Source organism: Carassius gibelio, chromosome A10 (assembly GCF_023724105.1).
Source record: "Carassius gibelio isolate Cgi1373 ecotype wild population from Czech Republic chromosome A10, carGib1.2-hapl.c, whole genome shotgun sequence".
NCBI lineage: Eukaryota > Metazoa > Chordata > Actinopteri > Cypriniformes > Cyprinidae > Carassius > Carassius gibelio.
The window spans coordinates 12131403-12155750 of NC_068380.1; the positions used below are offsets into that span (position 1 = coordinate 12131403).

The 24348-nt window shown below is 35.6% G+C and overlaps 1 protein-coding gene across 6 annotated transcripts in view; it reads left to right on the plus strand.

Moving 5' to 3' along the window:
- The window catches only part of LOC128021189 (glutamate receptor ionotropic, kainate 1-like), a 65287-nt gene extending 41551 nt beyond the window's left edge, over positions 1–23736 (plus strand). For 2 of the 6 annotated variants that reach the window (XM_052608211.1, XM_052608215.1), the window contains 5 exons: positions 16833–17050; positions 18339–18564; positions 19842–20092; positions 21578–21730; positions 23291–23436. In XM_052608211.1, coding sequence (XP_052464171.1) covers positions 16833–17050; positions 18339–18564; positions 19842–20092; positions 21578–21712 — 830 coding nt within the window. In that variant the 3' untranslated portion in view covers positions 21713–21730; positions 23291–23436. Of the gene's footprint in view, positions 1–16832; positions 17051–18338; positions 18565–19841; positions 20093–21577; positions 21731–23276 lie in introns of all 6 variants that reach the window. The other 4 variants (XM_052608210.1, XM_052608213.1, XM_052608212.1 and 1 more) reach the window with 3 other exon arrangements.
- Positions 23737–24348: the final 612 nt, after the last annotated feature.

The following is a 24348-nucleotide window of genomic DNA, read 5'->3' on the forward strand; positions in this document are numbered from 1 at the left end:
CCAGTCTTCCAGCCTGGTCATAGCTGGTCAGCAGGCTGGTTTTAGAAGGGTTTTGACCATTTCCTTAGCTGGTCAGGCAAGGAGGCCCGCTGGCCATCCAGCTAAAACCAGCTGAACACTAGCTTGGCCAGGCTGGGAGGCCAGCTACTTCCAGTTTAAACCAACCATTCATCTTAGTCTGGTTTTAGCTAATTTTATTCAGCAGGGTAGCTGGTTTAAAGTGATCTTTCGACGAGGTCAAGCTGGTTGTTAGCCATTTTAGCTAACCTGACTAGCTGACTAAAACTATCAAAACAGACCAGCTTGGCAATCTTAAACACATTAAACTGTTTTCCCTTTCACTTTCCAGCAAGGTTAATCTTTAGTCTTGACGTTTCAGTTATGCTAATGCTAACCACTCTTTCAAAGATAGATATCACTTTTAAGGAAATATGTAACATAATAAAACATCACCATCCATTATTTTTCTCATAACTGAATACTTTAAAGGAAAACAGCATGTATGACAGTTTCATTGAGGTGTTTTCTTTTCTCTTTTCTTTCTGACTGCTTTCGTGGGTAATCACTGTTGTTAAATGTATCACTTAGATCAAAGGTAATAATTTATCTGTCAATCTAACTGAATTTTACAACGGTGCTCCACATGACGCTCAAGGCATACAAATGCAGATATAATTCACATACATTGTGAACTTGTGCTGTCGTTTCAACTTCCAACCACCTTACCTGGGTATCCGTGCATGAAAGGCAATCACTACAGCTTCAATATCATACATCAGACTTAGACTCAGTGGTCTTTCTATTTAGAAAATTGCCACAAATTAACTCTCTAAGCGCCAAAGTCACAAAATTGCGACAAAACTTCATACTTAATAAGATAGACTGTAGTTCCTAATATCTTGTAATATCTCATTTGTATTCCCTACCATCAGATGGCAGACATATAGTACTTCGATTCTAGACCAAAATTACATCAGGTTCCTATTCAAAGTGTTCAAGAAAATAGCAGAGCAAGTGAACTCTCGTGACATTGATGCAGAAGCAGTTCAGTTCATAGCGTGCAAGTAAATTGTGAGATTTTTGAGAGAAAATTGCCACATGGCTAATAAAAAGTTGTACCGTGAGGATGTGTTGCATACAGTACGGTACATCTTTGCTGAACAATGTTGCCGCCATGCAAGGCGAAAGTGTTCAAGAAGCACAAACAAGTGATCATTTGGACCTTTTACCCAATGGGGATGGGGGTGGCAGGGGTGAACGTGGTTGTCCTGTCCTTAGGAGAGTTGTTGCTGAGCATACATGCTCAAAGTGCCTCCTGCAGACAAAGTAAAGGTGCAGTCAGTGTGGGGTAGGTGCACTGTGCCATGCAGTGAGAGGTACCATACTCTCAAGAACTATAAACTATGTCACCTAGATACCTGATTGGGCAGATAGCTGGTCAACTGATCAAAAATAGGCACATAGATTTTTACTATGGCACAGTAATATAGTAATAATTTAATACTTTCTCCTGTTTTACTGTTACCTCTTTTCCTGATCATTTGGGATGAGGATAAAAAGACAAAACAAAAACAACAACATGCAAATAAGTTCAAACATCCCTTCGATATCTATTATTTACTGAATATTACTGATGAACTGATCAAAAAGTAGGCTACTTTTCACATGCGTTTTACTACTATGTAGTATAGTAATATAGTAATAATTTAGTACTTTTTCCTGTTTTATTGTTGGTTTCCTCTTTTCTGATCCTAAGGAATGAGAAAAAAAAAAAAAAAAACATGCAAATATGTTCAAACATCAATTCAATATATACTATTTCCAGAATATTATGAAATTCGAGATGGCTGCCCCCTGATGGTGACATTATATGCAAATTAGATGAGTATATTTACACCCTACATAAACTTTCGGTCATGTCCAGCATTTTTATGATTGACAGTAGATCTCTATCTTTAAGCCCTTGGAAGCCACAAGCTTGAAATCTATTTGTCTTTGTCAAAATCCAGCATTTTTTTTCAGTTAATCAGTTAATAGGATGTTCTCCTCCCATGTATCTTAATAACACACCTAGTTAATTTGAATGGTGACTTAGTTTAAAAAGTCAGGTTCAATAAAGTTCATTTAAGATGAGGAGTCTTTGTTTTTCTTGTTTTTTTGCAAAGATGAATTACAGTTCCCTTGACGGTTTTATTTTCTAGCGATCAATCAAAGCCCTGAGCCATCCAGCCATAGAAAAAAGCCCCAGTTTGAATAGCACTCATTAGATTTATCATTAATCTGAAGGTTAAAATCTAGTGTGAGTGCGATAAGAGCAAAAGTAATATGAAACCCTGATAAAAAATAAAATGAAATAAACCTATTTAGGCTGTCACAGCGAGCTTCACGATGCTGGTTTCCTGGGTGTCTCTCAGTCGCAGGGCCGTTTGAAGGAATTTGGGGGCCCCAAGCAAAATGGACATAGAGGCCCCCCGCACGCACGCAAAGCCTACAGGAACCACAGCATAGCCATACAGTTTAAGTTCAGCCACACTTTATATAAATAAAAAAGCTTTACAGTGCAAATACTGCTTGAAAAAATCGTTTGGTGGGAATTCAATAGTGATTTGCACTGTTTTTGTTTTCTAATAATATGACAACACACACTTATCAGTTTAAACTTTGGGCTGTGCAGGATATCAGCTTATAATTATAGAGCTTGTGGTACCTTGGCTATATAGAGGAAACATCAGCACTGAGAAGTGATGCATCTGTTAATGTTGAGGATGAAGTTGATGGTGTAGCTGGGAAAATAATTGAAAAAAAATTCTGAAATTACCTGTGAAGTACGTTTTACCATTTCACTGTTAGCATATTGACAGAGGTCACTATTAACAGCTCAGGGGTGCATTTCCCAAAACCATAGTTGATAAGTTAAATGGTAGACACTTTATAATAACAATCATTAATAGATGGTAAATTTAATTTAATTTTTAGATGTAATTTAACTGTTAGTAAACAGTATTTTTACTTATTATAAAGTTTACTGAAAAATTAAAGATATGTTAGCATTTGCATATTTTGATATTAGAAGGGAAGGGATGCAGGCAGCTGCTTTCACTACCAATGCTTAAAAACATCCCAAGCTAATGTTTGATGCACGGAATTAATTGTGTGGTTTTCATAACCCCCATTTGGTAAATAGATTATCACGGTGGAATAGTATAGCATGCTATTTGCTATGCCACTTTCATCTAGGGCTGTAGCTATCAAATTTGTTAGTAATCGAGTATTCTACCAAAAATTCCATCGATTAATCAAGTAATCGGATAAATGTGTCTTCGCTCATTAATATTAATTATGCAAGAGAAAATAAGACTCCTGGGTCTCTTAAAATGAACAACTAAGTTTCCTTTTTTTAGAAAAATTATATTTTTTTATTTTTAAAATGCATAGAATGCAATGCATACATCAAAAGTAAACATTTAATTATTATCCATTGTTTCTCTGTCTGTACTTGTACTGTGAACAATGACAATAAAGTTGACAGATGAATTTAAGTGCCATTCAGTTGGGGTTTTAAATAAAGCATTTTCTGAGATGCACATTTAACATTAAACACAAAACATTAATTTAATTTATATTTTAATTATTGCAAATTAAGCAAGCTTTTTGGTAAACAATGGGGATTTACTATTAAAAATAAAACATGGAAGACATTTTGTGTGATTAAACCTTAAAAAAAAAAACGTTAGATTTTTTTTAGTAGCAGGCTATGTACATTCTGCTGAACAATAGTAATACATCTCTGGCAAATACTTGTCTAAAACAGGACTTTTATTTTATTTTGCACGCAGAACATGCAGGATTCATATTTAAATAGACTGTTCCGGCTTAATATTTACAGATATAAGTCCATCATGTGAGATCATGTGGTTGGCTGGCTGCTGTCAGCGACTACTGAGAGGGGCCCCCTTGAGGGGGATCCCGATAACAGTGTCATTACACATTACTGCATTGACGATCAAAGGGGCGCTCACACAGTGTCGTTGCATTTTATTCTTAACCAGTCGTTGTCTTGGGGCCCCAGGCCAGCTCGGGGCCCCAAGCAATTGCTTGGTTTGCCTGCCTTGTTGCGAGGGGCCTGCTCAGTCGTATGTACAGTCATGGCCAAAAATATCGGCCCCCTTGGTAAATATGATCAAAGAAGACTGTGAAAATGAATATGCATTGTTAATCCTTTTGATGTTTTATTTTAAAAAATCACAAAAAAGTATCCTTTCATTGGATAATAAGAATTAAAAATGGGGGGGAAATATCATTATGAAATAAATGTTTTTCTCTAAAACACGTTGGCCACAATTAGTGGCACCCTTTTATTCAGTACTGTTTGAAACATCCATTTGCCAGTTTAACAGGTCTAAATTTTCTCCTATAATGCCTGATGAGGTTAGAGAAAACATCACAAGAGATCAGTGGCCCATTATAAGATTTCTAACAGAGTCAGTCTCTTACTGATCTTTTATCTGTTGGTATTTCATAGAATCAAAGATGCCATGTGTCTAAACAAGAAAATATAGGCCCACAACATAAAAAAATACAGCAGTATATTTCATTGTACACAGGGGGTACTTTTTATCTCTGTGTTCACCAAACCCATCTTGTGTGTTTGCTGCTAAAAATATCCTTTTTTAGTTTCATCTCACCATAGAAGCAAGTTCCATTTGAAGTTCCAGTCTCTTTTCAACTTTTTTCTGTAATTCTCCATCTGTGGTCCTTGGAGAGTCTTTAGCCACTCAAACTCTCCATCTCACCGTCCATTAGGACAATATAAGCACACATCCAACATTTTATGTTGATTGGAAATTCTTAATTATTTCCCTAATGGTGGAAATTGGAATTTTCACTGCTCTAGCTCTTTTCTTAAAGGAACACTCCGACTTTTTGGGACTTTAGCTTATTCACAGTATCCCCCAGAGTTAGATAAGTCCATACTAGTGTAGCACAGTGCACCGATACTTCAAGTATCGCGATTCTTGGAAATTAAAAACGTCACGATACCTAAATTTATTAGTATCGATACTTCAAAGAATGACTGCGTTCCAGATTAGTAAGAGACGTTATTCATGTTGGTGTGTGCAACGCACGCTTCCAGTGCCTCCTTATGTACATCTGTGTTTTTTCTCCTCACGCAAGCAAAAAAAGCACTACTGCCTGCATTAGTGCCTTTACTAAACTGATTTGGCTTTACTAACATGTGTGCATAATCGCATTAAATAGTTTAAATAAGTTGTTCAGATGAACAAAGCACGAGGTTTTCTTGCATAATTAACATTTTAATTGTTTGGTCAGACAGTTCATATATAATATTCACATTAATTGGGGATTAAATGTGGAGTTATGTTCTGTATGCTAAATATAAAAACGAGCGTATCTGCACAGCACCTATAACTGCACTTTGTATCTGCTGATTGCTGATCGAGATTTACATGCTTGGCTCACTGACCCTGTATACTCATTCATCAGTTCATTCAACTCATTCACGCATGAGAGCTTCAGTGAACGAGAAATATGAGTCTAGTAGCAATGTATCTTACATGATGTCCCCGATGCGCGGGTCGGGTAAAGAAATGTGACTTTATTTGCGGGCTGGGGCGGGCCAAATTATTTCATAAACGCGGGACCCGCGGGTTGAAAAAAAACCCCTACTCACACATCACTAGGCTGCACGTGCGAGCACAAGTGATACTGTGGCCGCCGGTCCATGTCTAGTAGAAAAAGATGACGCTCAATAAAGATGACGCTCATTAAAGCTCACTGGCTGAGTTTTCTCCTCTGAAAGAAAAGGTTGCACAACTGACAGAATAAGTTACAATATCTGAGATATTGCTGCTAAATTTTATTTGCTTTTTTTTTTTACTTGAATGCCATTGCTTAAATTTATATTATTTATCTTTAGACATTTAATCTTCTGAGTTCAAAAACATTGTTTAATATAATCGCTGTTCATATTTTTTATTCAAAGTTCAGAATCAAGATAAATTTATTACTCTTATGTTTCTTATGATAACTGAGATAATGCTGCTAAATGTATTTTTTCTTTACCTTGAATGTCATTGCTCTATTTAATTTTTTATATTTTGATATTTCATATTTTTTTCAAATGTTTAATATATCTGCTGTTCATATGTTCATTTATTAGTGTGTTATATGATTAGAATGTTGTCCCGGTTTTAAAATAAAGCACATCAATGATATTTGAGAATGTATTTTCCCTTTACAGGAAAAGTATCGAAAAAGTATCGAAATCGCAATTCTTGACTAGGTATCGGTATCGAAACAATAATTTTGGTATCGTGACAACACTAGTCCATACATACCTTTTTCATTTCTGTGCGTTCTGTAAGTGTTATTTGACGCATCCACCGCTAGCCTAGCTTAGCACAAAGACTTGATGTAAATGGATAATGGTAGCATAGTAATCCCAATAAGTGACAAAATAATGCAAACATTTTCTTATTTACATGTTGTGATCTGTATAGTCACAGCGTGTACAAATAACAAGGCTATATGAGACAGAGACCATTTTAATCATATAAACATGGGAACTATGTTCTCACTAGGTGTAGGAGCACAGCTAACGTTACTTGGGCGGAGTGGATACTTGGGCGGAGTTACTACTTGAGCGGAGTGATAAGCGCAGCACACGAGACTCACAATGGTGAGGAGCAGAGAGTTCGCTCAGAGCTGGAGTAATAGAGTCAGCAATTACTATATAGTAAATTTATAGTGTACAATCATGGGTGTTCGCTGTATTGTAAAGAGCTGCGACAATAAACAGGGGAGACCAGGTAATACTATGATGTTTCATAGTATTCCAACCAAAAACGCTGACCTGATGAATCGATGGCTACTTGCTCTGGTAATAGTTCCAAACACACCTGTAAACACCATAACGAAGTATTTCGTTTGCTCTGAACAATTTACTGTAGACGACTATTTTGAAAAAATGCAAGTTGCCACACGGACCATGAAACCTGTGCTAAAGAATACAGCCATCCCATCGATAATAAAGACAGGACAAATTGGATCACCTGTTGCTGCAGTAAGTGTTCCGTTATGTTTTGAGATGACTAACATTAGCCATACTGTAACAGTGCCATAATAATGTAATATAACCTTAGTAGTGACACTATTACGTGAATAGGGGCTCCGTGTATCCCCTTTATTGTTATTATTGTGTTGTCATGAACACACTGTATCGCTCAATAACAAATGAGCGGCGCTAAATGTAACTTTCAGGACTAATACATTCAACTTGCTAATGAATTGGAGGGGGATGGGCAGTTTTCTTTTTTGAGAAAATGTTTGTGAAATAGTAGGCTAAAAGTTACTGTCTGTGGGTTCATTGTGCAAAAACTATTTGCATTGTGCTATTACTTTCCCCATATTCTTGGCTATTGTAATGCAATTATCTAACATTACTGTATTATATGCTGTTGAATATATTTGGTCAGCTCTAATAAATTGTATTTCAAATATATCAATTCCTGTAATAATTCTTTGTACATTTTCTGTGATAATTATTAATCAGGATGAGATGAGTGTTCTGTGCTAATCACTCCGCCCAAGTAGCCACTCCGTCCAAGTAATGTTAGCTGTGCTCCTACGCCTAGTGAGAATATTGTTCCCAGTATTTATACGATTAAAAATGGTCTCTGTCTCATATAGCCTTGTTATTTGTAAACGCTGTGACTATACAGATCACAACATGTAAATAGGAAAATGTTTGCATTATTTTGTCACACTGTAAAAAATTGTCCTGTAAATTAACGGTAGTATACTGGCAGCAGGGTTTCCAGCAGTGTACCATAATTTTACAGTTTTATTACCGTTTTCTGAATTACGGCTTTTTTGTAAATTAACGGTAATATACTGGCAGCAGGGTTTCCAGCTGTGTACCGTTATTTTACAGTTTTCTGAATTACAGCTTTTTTTGTAAATTAACAGTAATATACTGGCAGCAGGGTTTCCAGCGGTGTACCGTAATTTTTCAGGATCATTACTGTATTCTAGTTTTTTTTTTTTTTTTTTCTAAACCGTAGAACTGGCAATTTTGCAAATCATTAACTTTATTAAAAATATCTGTATTTTAACAAATTCACAAACTGGCATTTCATTTATACTAAAAAGTGGCAGCAAATAGACAGAAAAGAGAAGACCAAGGGGGTATTTCTTATAGAACACTATTTATTTAAGTGCCCAACCAATAATTCAAATGCTTTCTCAAAAAAAATAAAATAAATAAGCAATCAAAATGGAAGAATCAGTCTTTGTATGTGTTAGAGAAAGATGAGATGAAGAGAGAAGAAAATTAACCAATTTACAAAACAGACAAAAGACAATGTGCAAAATGAACCCTGCAGAAGTCTGTGGACATATTTAAACTAATTTAAGTTGACCATATAAAACACAAAACAAGCAGCCATTTTAGGTCTAGCTTTGTGCTATGAGTATGACAATGCATGGGCATGGGCTTGGAGTGTACGTTCCCCTAAAAACAGCCTTTAAGAAATGGCAAACAACTTCTGAACAAGAATCTTATTTTGGTGTAATAAGTCAAAACCTGGCAAGGATTTGTAGAACAGTCCAAGAACGTTTCAGAAGCATAAAACTGTCACCAACTCTGATGCAAGTGTAGCCAGGGAGGGGTGTAGTCTGAAACATAAACATTGAGAAAAATCCTTTTTAAGTTAAAATAACATCAGCAGAATTTTAATAGAACGTAACAAAAACATGTATACTGTATAATAATATAAAACATTTCAGAAACTTAGGACCCAACGATTTCCACGATGTGAAAAACATGGAGGCAATCAAGGAATCCAATCATGAAAACGGAATTAGGCAAATAATGTGGATTGTCACAGAATTTGTCAAATTTGTGATGAATACAATAAAATAGTGTTGTACACTAACTGAAATTGCGATGTGGATTAGTGTATTAATTAATAAAAGTTGCAATATTATGTTAGAAGTTTTACTTATAATTTTTGTAAAGTTATCCAAAGGATTAATTAGCTAATCAAAAAAAGGAACACCAGATTAAAGGGGGGGGGGGTGAAATGCTATTTCATGCATACTGAGTTTTTTACACTGTTAAAGAGTTGGATTCCCATGCTAAACATGGACAAAGTTTCAAAAATTAAGTTGTATGTTTGAAGGAGTTTTTTTTTCCAAAAATACTCCTTCCGGTTTGTCACAAGTTTCGAAAAGTTTTTTCAAGTATGGCTCTGTGTGACGTTAGATGGAGTGGAATTTTCTTATATGGATCCTGAGGCACTTCTGCCGAAAGAGCGCATGCTCCCGTATAGCAGAGCACTGAGAGCACAACAGACATTCACTGATCAGAGCGAGAGCGTCGCGAAATGTCACAAAAGGAGTGTGTTTTTGGTTGCCAGGGCAAGACAACCCTGCACAGATTACCAAAAGAGAAACAGCATTAAGGGACCAGTGGATGGAGTTTATTTTTACAGAGCATCAACGGAGTTGTGCAAGTGTTTTTGTTTGTTCCCTGCATTTCGAAGATGCTTGTTTTACAAACAAGGCCCAGTCTGACGACGGATTTGCGTATCGTTTATTTCTTAAGGATGATGCAATCCCAACGAAAAAGGGTCACGACCGTGTGTTGGAACCGCAGGCGGTGAGTAAAACTGCTAAAAATATCTCTGCCTCCTTGTTAGTGTGTCAGCCTCCCATCGGAGACCCGGGTTCGAGCCCCGCTCGGAGCGAGTCGTTGCTGCTGCTGCTCTCGTTCAGTTTCAGCCTCGGGATCTGATTCTGGATCATAAATAAACGGCTGAATCTGACTGTTAGCCATGGTTTGTTTTGGATGATGTTTTTTTTTCCTCACACTACTGTCACAACTTCCAAACGCTCTCAATGCAAAAGCCTACTGGCGCTTGTGATTCTTTAGCTCCGCCCACACATCACATTAGTTTACAGAAAAGATAATCAATAGTTGCAGCTCTATCCCACATACACAAACAAAACAAAAAAAAATCAAGCGTCTTCAAATCAATCCTTCAAAATAAAGGTTCGGTCTAATGTGATGTGATTGTGACAGAAATATATCACTTTTGTACAGTAGAATATGTCATTTTCAAAGTAATATAATAATACAAATAAGAATTATAGTAATAAAAATAATAATAATCATTAAAAATGATGTTTTAAGGAATAATTACACAATTGTTATTCCATGTTTTAATTGTAACAGGAATAAAAATGGAATTTGAGAATAAAAGTTTAAATGTGAGAAATATTCTATGTGTGTAAACTGTAAAATAAGTTGTATTAAGTGTATTTAACTGTATTTAACTGAACTGTATTTAATGAAATAGTGTAACTTCACTTGCCTAGATGAAGTCCCATTTGAAGTCCATTCGATTTTTTTGTAGAGTGGCAACCTTTGGATTGACTGTAGTGGACTTCTTATTCACCACCTTCCCCGTCTTCTTGGAGACTACTTTGCCTCGGCAGGTCTTTGAGCCTCTTTCTGGGTTTATCCATAGAATCATCTAAGGAAAGTTGCATTACACATTACCAAAGTGTATAATAACCATTTTTCAAAATTCTGATTAATTAATTTGGTTTAGAATTTAGATTAATTTTGTAAAACTTTATAATAAGTATAAAGTAATAAAGCACTTATAAATCATTTGCAAACAATCTATATATATATATTCTGACTCGTTTGGATTTAATGTGGATCTACATGCCTTTCTCCTATTTTCTCTGTGTCTGGCATGCGAATAAAACCACATTTGACAGTGTTTCAGATGATGAACTGAAAAAACTGAAATGGAAGAACACAAGTAGAACACAGTTACTTATTGCTTATTATAAAGTGTTACCACAGATTCTAAGAGAGTGATAAAAACATACGCAAAAAGGAAAACACTTACCTTTGAAAAAACTCTAATGTGCAACAAGCCGCCTCTTGATACTGCAGGTTGAAGATGTAGTACACAGCAAACACTGTTGCAACTGCAGTCAAAAATGTTGACTGGACACTCACAAAAAAAAACAGAAAAAAAAGAAGCAATTTTAACAATTGTGCACAACAGCAATGTTAACAATTTTATATCTCAGCCATCAGTAAATGTTTCTTCTTCATCATGCGCAATGACACACTAACCCAGCAAAATCAGATGAGGATTGGCAGGTAGATTGAGTGTCTTCTCAACCTCAGATGCAGATGCTGCAACCTGTAGAGAACACACAATACACAAATAATAATATTACATAATATAATGTGGTGAAGTGGAAAGAAGAAAATTAAATACTTACATCTGCATGCGAATCCAGTCCATCTTCGTGTTCCTGGAAGTGGGACATTAACGTTAGAATCTTGACAAGCAGGTGTACCATATCTATGTTCTCAACCTAGGACATCCTTCAACTTTTCATTAAAAACACTTAAAAATATTCTGTCTACTGCTCTCTCCTCTTCCTCTCTCTCTAACTCTCTCTCTCTCAAACACACACACACACACACACACACTCTCTCTCTCTCACACACACACACTCTCTCTCTCTCTCACACACACACACACACACCACACATACACTCTCTCTTGCTCTCACACACACACACACACACACACACACTCTCTCTCTCTCTCTCTCATACACACACACACACACACACTCTCTCTCTCTCTCACACACAATCTCACACACACACACAACTGTATTTGAGGCTGAGGAGCAAGTTAGAATGTAAGTGAATGAAGTAACGTTTCCTCTGTGATAAAGAGATTTGTGCCAATAAATCCAGTGCAAAATTAAATTTTAAATGTGCTCACATACAAAGCACACTTTATTAACAATAAGTTAGAATATATTTAGATTACACTCTAACTAGTTTTAGATACGACTTATATTGAAAGACTAATGTGTCACTCCGAAAAAAACAAACGTTTCTCACCATAACGTTAACGCTAACGTTACTCTTTCCATCTATCCAGTCAAGTGCTCATGCAAAAGGCGATGAGTTTATGCTTCCTAAGTAAAATTAAGTTTACAGGTCTATTTTCGATTTCCCAATATATAAGGATAGTATATAAGTTACCAACTTTATACGCACCTAACTTAGCAACATTAATGCAAATAAAACAAATCCTCCATTTTAAACTACACTGGGTTGGCGCCAATGCAAAATGTAAATATAATTGTGTAAGTAAGCTTCAGAAAATCAGGAAAACGCACTTACTTCATATCCTCGTTATCTGCAATCTGTAATCGAGATTATATTTGAGATAATATCCATTTTATTCACTGAGACTGATGATGCTTTTCTCTGGTATCAGACGCTAACCGTTGCTCCCCTCCCCCACCGATCACGTGCTCATCTTCTACCGTTGCCCAATATGTTCAATTCATATCCAATGAAATAATCAGCGAACGCAAGTATTTTAGATTTAACTATTTACAAGTTTAACATTTACAGGAGTTTACACCAGGAAAGAAAAAAACGATGCAAATCCTTCACAAACACACACATACACACTTAACTTTCAGGAGAAATTTTTAAAAATTGCATACATGCTAGTTCACCGTCTTGGCAAGATTTGTCAAAGGTAAATTAAAATATTGTGCCCACATAAAAAAACGCTGCACTTTAAGATAAAATGTATTCAGACTTTGATCTGCTTACCTGTAAATGAGCCTCAACTTGAGATGAAATCCAGAAAACTTTGACTGAAACCATGCTCCTCCATGCCTCAGCTAGCCTTTGGTTCCCCCTCTCCCACCGATCACGTGTGCATTTACGGTAAGACACCGTAATTTTAGAAAACAGTTCAGTACTGTATATTTACGCTGTTAATATGCTGTAAATTTACAGAAATTTTTTACAGTGCACTTATTGGGATTACTATGCTACCATTATCCATTTACATCCAGTCTTTGTGCTAAGCTAGGCTAGTGGTGGGTGCGTCAAATAACACTTACAGAACGCACAGAAATGAAAAAGGTATGTATGGACTTATCTAACTCTGGGGGATACTGTGAATAAGCTAAAGTCCCAAAAAGTCGGAGTGTTCCTTTAAAGCCACTTCACTAATTTGTGAAGCTCAATTATCTTTTGCTACATATCAGAAATATATTCTTTGGTTTTTCTAATTTTGATGGATGATTAAGGGAATTTGGGCTTTGTTTTCCCTCCTCTTTATATTTCTGTGTAACAGGAAGCCATGACTGGATAATTTCATGTTTATAATCATGCTGGAGTGCTCAAAATTGTGAATATGAATGGGAATATACTTCAGAGATATTTTAATCATAAGAATTTCTAGGGGTGCCAATAATTGTGTCCAACAAGTATTTGAGGAAAAAACTTTATTTTATAATGATATTTCCCCCCATTTTAAATTCTTATTATCCAATTAAAGGATACATTTTTGAGATTTTTTTTAAATAAAAGATCAAAAGGATTAACAATGCAGATGAATTTGCACAGCCTTCTTTGATCATATTTACCAAGGGGGTCGATATATTTTTGGCTTCCACTGTATCATAGTTGTTTTCTCAGGAGGCAGTGCTTCAAAAAAATAAAAATCAGAACAAAGAATATTTTTTTACAATAAAAGACAGAAGTAAAACAAAACAAACACTGTGAAATAGTTGATGAAATGATGTGTGAACCACTTTCCTAAAGTAACACTGTTCTACAGAAAAATCATCAGATGAAGATTCAGAGGGAGACAGCATCTCCTTTTCTATTCACATTTTGGAAAAAGATAATAAAAAAAAAACTGTCTGAAATCTAATCTGATCATTTGAAACCTGGAATTTTAAAAGCTCATTTTCCAAAAAAAAAATTGGAATTAGGTTAAAATTTTGTAAGAATGTTTTTAAGTACATCTCTTGAAAGATTTATGGCATGTGTTCCTGAAAAACTCATTAACTAATTATCATAGTAAGCGAGCACACTTTTTTTAGTTGAGATTGACTTGACCTGGGTTTAGCAGTCAGTTTTGCTTTTTTAATGCACCCCCAAAAAGAAGCTTATTGGGGGGTCACGTGATGCTCTGAGAGTGGCTAGACGTGTCTGACTTAGTTCTTAGCCGTATATCTGAAATTGTATACAAAAGTCAAAATTCATATTGCTCTATAACAAGAAACCCATTTATATGATCTTGAGCACCAAACACCAAAAATTTAGCAGAGACTGGGTTGGCCGACTTTATAATTCATCTTTCTCCACCAAAAAGAGTGGTGAAATAATGCTGATCCATGAAAATTTATATTTTCAACTACAATTGAGCTATTCTGATAAAGAAGGTAGAATGTTCTCAAGAAAGGGCCTGTTGCATGAAGAGGAGGTTGTGATAGCAAATATATACGCTCCAAATACAATGAAGATTACTTTTCTCTGGTTTATAATAAAATAGTAACAATGTAATCCTGGGGTGTGGGATGGGGGGACTTTAACTGTTATCTTAACCCAGATATGGATAAATCACCAGCAGCTAGCATACTAGATCATAAAACTGCTAATATCATTAAAACCTCATGTCAGGAGCTTGGTCTGAATGATATACTGAGACTTTTTTTAATCCTACTGTTAAGGCTTATACATTTAATTCTACCCACATCAGACTGCTTCACATATTGATTATATATTCTTTTCAAATCAGATGATAAGATTAGCTGAGAAATCAGATATCAGACCATGCATCTGAAACCGTTACTATGTTACCACATCGACCTAATTACCAATCATGGATATGGAAATTTAATCCCTTCTATCTTCTAGATGAGAAATTTGTTGATTACTTAAAAGAACAGACAAATGCATATTTTAAATTCAATGATACAAATGGAATGGACACTTGAACAATATGGGAAGCTTAGAAGGCTTTTCTGAGAGGAGTAATAATTGCCTACACTAGTAAATGAAACTAGAAAAGAGAATCATCACAATAGAAAAACAGTTTCACTCCTCAAAATCAGCCCAACTTCTTGTTGAACTTAAATCTCTGAGAGCTCAATTAAACCAGTTACTTACTAGGAAGGCAGATAGGGTCATATTATTTGCAAGACAAAGATTTTTTGAAATGGTAAAAAACCCAATCGGCTTCTCGCTAAGTTAGTTAGCAAGTAAAGATATCCATAAAAGGATATATTCCAGCAATTAACGATCCCTCTGGATGCAGAATAACAGAAAACAAGAAAACAAAAAAAATAAATGAGAAGTTTAGACAATACTACAACTAAAACTATATAGCTCAGACATAGATGAACAAAGTGCATTGGAAAATACTTTTTCAAAGATCTTTGCATTCCTAAAACAAACAATAAACAACAAGAACTGGAGAGTTGGAAATTAAAAGTGCAAATAAATTCTTTACAGTCAGGGTTATTTCCAGGGCCTGAAAAAAATGATAAAATAAGTCCCTACCTCTTGAAAGCTATCAATACCTCATTTCACGTATCTACACTGCCTAATTATATGAATGAAGCTAATATCACTGTAATACACAAACAACAGTTTGTTAAATGTAGATTTAAAGGTCCAAACTAAAATCATGGGTGAACGTCTTGAACATGTAATTCCAGAAATCATAGACCCAGACCAGACAGAGTTTATAAAAGGCTGCCACTCCTAATATAATAATAAAATAAACTATGTCTAAATTTATTTTGGCCAATAAGGAACCTAGAGTTAAACTAAACTCACTTCCAAACTTTAAATACTATGTATGGGCAATACAGGCTAGGATTATCATAGATTGGATACATAAACCTGAAGATGCTCTGTGAGTAGATGCAGAACAACAATTCTGTAATCCAGTCTCTTTGGTTAATTTCTTAGACCAGAAAACCCAAAAATCCCTGACAAGGTAAAAGGACACCAACTCATTTATAGAGGTCAAAACATGGTCAAAGTTCAGAAGGTCTCTCAAGCATAATCAGAGCTTGCCCATCCTATCACACCACACCATACTAATATAAGCTCTCTATTTAGTAGCTGCATTCATGTGGGAATATACAGGATATAGGACTTATTCCACAAGGTTGTTTTTATGTCATTTCATGAGTTACGCTTAAAGTATAAAATCCCCCAAAATGATTTTTTCAAATACTTTCAAATAAGACATTTCGTCCAGACTAGACATGCTAGTTTTACACTGAATAGCTCTGATTTCTTTATGGATAGATTTTTTCTTAAGGATACTGAAGTTAAACACTGCATATCTGACTTTTACTCTATGATAACCATCTCAAAGCAGACAATCTGATTTTGTTGCAGAAGGCTTGGGGTAAGAATTTAAAATGTGACATTGACGAAAATGTCTGGGAAGATATTATTATACTACCATAGAATATCTCAGTCTGAAATAGATTTAAAGAAATGCAATTTAATATTGTACATAGAGCTTTTATGTCTCCAAATAAATACAGCAAAATAAATACTTTTGTATCTTCCCAATGTCCTAAATGCAACAATAGTATTAGAAGATTCTTCCATTGTTGCTGGGAATGCCCTTTGGTTGTTTGATTTTTGGTAGTTGGTTGTTGAAAATAGTAGCTTATTATTATCTTTTAGTATCTTAATTATTATCTTTCTATCTCAAGAGGGTCTGTTGTGTTTATTTGTGTCCTTTATAGAGTTTTTTGAGATTTTGTCTTAAAATGCTTAAGAAAGAAAATATTATTGAAATGTACAATATATATTTTTATATCTATTGCAAAGACATTCAGATTTTTCAGCATGTCTTAAGAGTCCAAATACTTTTAGGGCCAGTGTTTGTGTTTCGCTAACTGCGTGTATGTTATTTCAGGATCCGAGCTGATGCCCAAGGCTTTGTCCACCAGAATCTTGGGAGGGATTTGGTGGTTCTTCACTTTAATCATCATATCTTCCTACACGGCCAACCTGGCTGCATTCCTCACAGTGGAGAGAATGGACTCCCCAATCGATTCAGCTGACGATTTAGCCAAGCAGACAAGAATCGAATATGGAGCCGTGAGAGATGGCTCCACAATGACTTTCTTTAAGGTAACATGTTCTGATCTTATGCTCCAACACACTGTTCACATGAAAGCTATTGAAATACAGAAGGAACAGTCAGCAACAATCCAAACACTCAGCAAATGATCAATTTTACAAGAATCCGACTGCACAGAAAGAGCCAGAGCTTTTAGGAGTAAGTTTATTGGATTTCTGCTAGAAAGTAAAATAAGAAGATCAATCTTATGCATCTGTCTCATGATAAGATACAAACTAATGCAATGGATGCAGAATCACACACAGATGAGTTATGAGTTGTGTTAACCAAAAACATCACATCCAACAAATGTCCCCTCATACTGAGAGGGGGATTCTACGAATAAATGACGCTCAATATTTGTGCTGTTTTTATGCACACACTGTTTGCATTGTTTTAGTGCCAGATTCACTAAATAAATTATATTATTGCAAATAGTTAAACAATTTTGAACAAAATCGTGTTTGCATTATCAGGATGAACAACAACTGATAATAAAATGTTATAGTATTTTGTTCAAAAATTTGTATATGTATTTACAATATATTATTTCCAAAAAAGCACTTAAACCAATGGTAGTGTATTAGTATTTGATATTTAATAAAATAATATATAATATATGATAAATGAATCTTTCAGTCACGTGAATTTATTTTGTTCAAAGATGACAAACGTCTGATTCTTTTCATTTTCTAGGAAGACATCACAGAGTCAGTCCTTGTTAATACTTCAAGCATACACATTCACAAATCCGCCTGAAACCCTCCTGAACTCTATTTACCTTCACCAACCTAGCCATCTAAAATTCCAATAATTCCAGTAATCCAGTGATCTTTCTTATGAGTATGAGCCACACATATGCACCATTCATCATTTAGAGAGAGAGAGAGAGGCAAACAAGTGACACAGATAAAGCACTGAAGTGTGTGCAGCTTTATCCATCGAGATTGTCGGCTATGATTGCATCCGCGGATATCTAGAAAAATACAGGCCTGTGGAGGTCCAAGACAAATCGAATCAGCTGTGAGAGATTTAGCGCACAGCTGTCCCATTTCCCACCGCTGTCCGCTGACACACTCAGACACAAAATTTTACAACTTGTCCCCTTCTGACACAGCCTAATGAGAGATCAGGGAGAACTTATCAGACTTGAAAAGCCCTTACCAGTAGCTGATGAAAGAGCAAGATCTGTAGACACGAACTTTAAAGAATGAAAACAAATATCAATCCAGGCGGCGTTACTCGTGTCTTTAAAGTTGTGCTTTTTGAAGACAGAATCTACTCTTTGTTTGCTTTTAGAAATCCAAAATCTCAACATATGAGAAGATGTGGGCATTCATGAGCAGCAGGAAGAACACAGCCCTGGTGAAGAACAACAAAGAAGGGATCACAAGAGTCCTGACCACTGACTATGCCCTCCTCATGGAGTCCACCAGCATAGAGTACATCACCCAGAGAAACTGCAACCTCACCCAGGTTGGAGGCCTGATTGACTCTAAGGGCTATGGAGTTGGTACACCAATAGGTAATAGTGCCCCACATACTGTACTGCCTGACAAGCTGTTGAGCCCCCTAACCGTACTGTTACTAGCCTTAAGCAAGAAACATTGCATCTTTTTTTAGTGCTTTTGGGAATTTATTATGAAGGGAAACATTACAAAACAACTGAGTTCCCACAGTGAGTTTGAATTGCCTTGATTTTGTTCTTTCTCGCTCAGTTGCTGCATTTGGTCTGTGCAGGATGGAATGCAAGCAGAATGTAGGATATCTGAGAAATTTGTCTCCAACTTCTGACTCAAGGCTCCTTGATGAAATTCAGAAAATTATTTTAGAGAAACTTTAAAAATACTGTTTAAAGAAAAGGTCAAACTTGTATTTGCTTCGTAGGTGTTTGCTATTATCAACAGAGAAAATTTTATTTAGAACATTTTAATTTGACAAGTATCTCTGGAAAACATTTTCTAAACCAGTTTCATTATTAAATACTTTGGATCTTTTTAAAAAGTAATGTGATTTTTCATTACACGAGTAAATTGTGGGGAAATATTAATTAATTATATATTAGATTTTAAACTTCAGTTTTTGCATTTTCCATGCATTTGGAAATATGTAGATTGTATTGTATTCATTTTATTTTATTTATACTCAAACAATGCCTGATGAAGGTTGCATGACCAAAATGTTAAGTTAAATAATATTAGCTATAGGAACGTGCAGAAATCATCTGTTTTTGTTAGACTATTTGCTATCCCTTTTTCCAATGCACTTATATGCATCTATATGATTTACAAGTATTTATAAAATATGCGTTTATAAAATTAATATATTTGTATATAAAATATTATTAATTTTTTTTTTATCTTTGATTGCATTTTATTTGTTTTAACATAGCAATGCACCAACAATAACACATATTTGAATGTCACAGTATTAGAAAATACAATTTTGTCTAAATAAATTTTAATTAAAACACTAAAAACCCACAAAAAATCTGTTTAGGCATGAAAACATAGTGTACAGTATGAAAACTGGTTACTGATTTTGAGATTTCCTAAAGATTACATTAAACAGTGTTATTAATGTATTTTTAGTTTGTTAGTATCCAATATCAAAAAATAAATAAAATAAAATAAATAAATATTAAATACTGATACATTGTGCATCCATACTTTCGATGATTGAAGTTCAACTTCAAGATGCATTCAGTTGCACTTGTGTAGGACTCATCTCTAAACTCTTGTGCATGATTTTTCTTGTTGTTGTTTTTGCAACCCCCTCCTAAAGAACTGTGGTTCTTTGCAGGGTCACCCTACCGGGACAAGGTGACCATCGCCATCCTGCAGCTCCAAGAAGAGGGAAAGCTGCACATGATGAAGGAAAAGTGGTGGCGAGGTAACGGATGCCCTGAGGAGGACAACAAAGAGGCCAGTGCCCTGGGTGTGGAAAACATTGGAGGCATCTTCATCGTGCTGGCTGCTGGTCTCGTGCTGTCTGTGTTTGTGGCCATCGGAGAGTTCATCTACAAGTCGCGCAAAAACAGCGATATTGAAGAGGTGAGTGGGAGGCTGGCGGAACGGCCCTGCGGGGCCTGAATCTTACAGGAGCTAATTACCTCACCGCTGTCACAGCTGAAATGAGCCATGTAAACACAAATGAGACACTTGCGGGATGTTTTTGCAGCAGCCCACTGGACAGGAACCTGTCGCAGACTTAAAGTACACGCTGTTTATCATGCAGGTGTTCCACTTCTAACGTTTCTGAAACTGTTTTGGTTTGCTTGCTTGTTTTGCATGACCTACATAGGGTTGTGAAATTGTGCCAAACATGTATTGTAGTACAATATTACGCTTTTGCTAATTTTATTACCTGATCTGGATGACAAAGAGCTGCTTTCAGAACAGCTTGGCAATTTAGGCAGTGTGATGTGAAGTGTAAAACTTAATACTTGTATATTCCTAAAGGAATGTATCTTTGGTGCACACTTTAAATATATTAAAGTTATTAAAATCAATTGAAAGTATATGCAGTTGTGCAGAGAGTAAAAGTAATAAATGTATGATGTTTATATATATATATATATATATATATATATATATATATATATATATATATATATATATATATATATATATATATATATGTATATGTATATGTATATATATATATATATATATATATATATATATATATATATATATATATATATATATATATATATATATATGATACACACTCTCTCTATGTATAAATATATACAGACATTGGCTGATTGGCTGATGTGAACATGTTACAATGGTAGACATTGTAAACAGACTTTGTGGTCACAATTATGAATATGTGACTACTGAGATAAACTTCTTGTATTTTATATGTACAATGAGCAGAATAATTTTAACATAAAGAGTGTAAGTAAGAGACAACCCATAGTAGCGTGTTATGACAACGACGTTTCAGAAAGTATGACAGTAGATAAAGGTAAACGATAAATGAATGAGAGATCATTACAAAAGTGTGCATCAAATAAACTGAACACGGAAGATCAAATGTGTGATGTGCTAGAACTGCGCCACGCACACACAAGATAAATTGCATTTACTTCAATTTGCTTTAATATATATAAATATATTTCTATGTAACATATTTTAAAAAGTTTTTAAAAAATTATAAAAATTTTAAAGTTTAAATTGCATTGACTATAATTGTATAATATATGTAATATCTACTTTAAATACAAAAAAAGATCAAATTAATCACAAATTATGAACAGCCCTAGTTTGATTTTCTCAGTTGCCAAAGTGTATTTATATTTTTCTTAAAGCATTACTTGAGTATCAGCGGTTAGTATCGTACCAAAGACAAAGTACCGATTCTCCATTAATGTACGTTAACTGAATGCCTATTTCAGCATCATTTTTATTTTTGTTGCATGTGAGTGCTGTTTATATTTTGCTATCACATTGATCATTTGCATGTTTACTGATCTTGTCCTGCTTTTTGTCTTTCTGTTCTATTTTTAATCATTGATCTGCATGCACAAGGCCTTCTGTTTCTTTTACGGAGTCCAATCCCAGCAGCTGCAAAGAAGCGATTCCATCTCCTCCTCTGGCACGTCCTTATCAACAGATTTAGAGAGCGGGCGGCTCCTCAGGGATGACATATGTTCTTCGTGTTAGCCACACACTCTCATATCTGTAAGGGCTGTGTGTTATTTAAAGAATTATAAACTCCTTTCCCTCATTTGCCCATCCACTAGTTACTTCCAAACCATCTGCCCAAACCCTTGACCTCAATCCAGCACCAATGCGGCTCAGAAATTTAGTACGGTTTTCAAGGAGATGAAGAACACTTTCAGTTCTTATTGCACACCCTGACTACAGACAGATAAGAAATGGAATGCTCTCTGAAACTTTTATTTACTAGTAGAAGCTGTTCAATTACAGCAATTCGCAGCAAAATTTTAAGTGTGGACCCTCTAGATTTGATGGCCTCAATTCTGCCTTTCATGTTCTCATTTCTCCCTCAAAAGATCGGCCCACACAGTGAGGGTAATGATAATTATAATGAGGGTTATGATAATGATCTGTTCTGCTATAGCCCACTGATTCTTGAGTACAGAGACAAAACAGGCTACAAAACAGAAAAAAGTTTGTCTAAAGAAATTATTTTAGATGTTTCATACAAAATATGTGCTTTTACTTGCCAATTACTCAAGAGTGGTCAAGACTGTTCTTTATTATTTATTATAATCATTGACAAATCAAACATTCACTTTAATAAATTAGAATACAAGATATATATATACACATGATTTTAAATGTTTTAGGAGAGTGGATTTAATGTCAATCTTGATAATGAAATAGTAATGTTTATGAAAAAGCACATACATGTGAGGTAAAGTTGTGGGAAATGTTTTTTCCTGTCTCAAGAATCCGTGAACTCCACTCTTTCACCTCTTTTTCCTTCCGTAAACACCTGACACTGATATCATTCTCTGGAATGTAATTAACTTTAGCTGGATTCGGCAGACAAAAGACATCAAGAGAAGAGTCTTCATAATGACTCGATTAAATATTGATGCCCTCAAAAAGAAAGAACAATTAAAAAGTCTAAGATTACGGCGTCTGAAATTAGCCCACAGGATATTCGTAATCAGCCGGGAGCGAATTCACTGCTCACAGAGGCTTTATCTGCCTCCCACGTCCCCGGCGGCATAGAGCTGTGGCCTTCATGCCTTGAACAACTCATGGCAGACAAGACTAAGACCAGTAGAATCACTGAAACAGAAATCTGCATTTTCATAGAAACATAGAATAGAAACGGGTTACACAGCAGGTCAAATCTATTACATCCATGCAATATAAACCAGGTCTTTCTTCCGAAGAGATTTAGGGTGGCAGCTAGTCAATCTCACCATAAAATTCACCATATAGTCCCAACCCTGTTTTCAATCTCCACATCAATTTCATGCCTTTTCTACACCATCCTTGTAACTAAAAATAGCAAAGAGGCCTAAAAATAGAATCAAAAACAACTAGATGTAATGCAAATGAAAAGTCCTGTTGTTTTTTATATATAATGTTTTGCAGTGCAGTGACACTGTAAGCATCACATTCATTTGAATAACCGAACTGGACTCTGTTAGATTGTGTGTATGTGTGTGTGTATTGTAAGCGTGTCTGTGTGCGTGTTTGTGTGTGTAGAAAGACTCACACAAGCCCTCGTGTTCTTCTTTGACAGTGTGTCTCTTTCAGTGCTGTGATGGAAGACCTGGGCATATCCCTCAGGTGCCACAAGGCGTTGAGGAAGAGAGGCAGACAGAGAGGAAGAGCCAGCCTGTCTGGAGTCTTATGTAACCCCAAACGCATCCAGAGGAAAGAGACAATGGCCTAGATCCACCTCCAACAGCAAGCAGCAGCTCTGCTTTTGACGTACCTGCCGGTGAAATCAGTCTCTGAGACTGTTTGTTTTTTCAATCAATTGTTCATGTGCTTTTTATTCATAAATTTGCAGGTTTTTATATCAGTATTATGTGGATTGTGTGTTGGTCTTGTGTTAAGTGCACAGGTAATATCCGAACTGAAAATGAAAGGGATAATTTATTTTGAGATATTTCTTAAAGTACAAGCACATTGCATTAAACGGTAGCATTTTCTTGTGCTGTCCTTAATGTAATAAATAAAAGCGTACATTTTTTACACACACTTGGGCAATTATCTTGTTCCAGGCGTTCTTTTATCAGTGACGCAGGTTCTATTAATTGCAGCATTATATAACAACAGAAAATAATAGAGAAGATGCTTCTAATCCGTGACTGTTCCTAAGGGAATTTAAAGCATGGCTGTTTCTCCATAACTTTTTTTCCCATTTTGACCCTAACAATTCAAGACGTTCTGCCTGCTACACACAAAAGCGCCTGCCTCAAGGGACTGACCGAAGTATTCTCCCTCAAACTGAGGCACAATCAAATAAAGTTCAAAGGTCAGCCTCTGCTTCAAGAGCTACCTGCTCCATGACCCAGACAAATTACTCTCTGAAGATTAAACCGCCTTTTCGCCAAAAATACATCAGATGTGTCTTAATGCATATCAGAAAAGATAAGACGTTCCAAGACGAGGGCGATCATCTTGATTAGATTTTTGTGCTCCAGATGAATTTGCTCAAAGCAAAGCCCAGACAGCTGGACATGCTGGTGTCCCTGTTATACGTATCAGCCATGTCTGGACCCTGAAAGACAATGCATTTTCTAGCTCAGTTTTGGCCTCTGAGAAATGTAGACATGAAAGATGTTTTGTGGTGTTTGTGAGTTTGA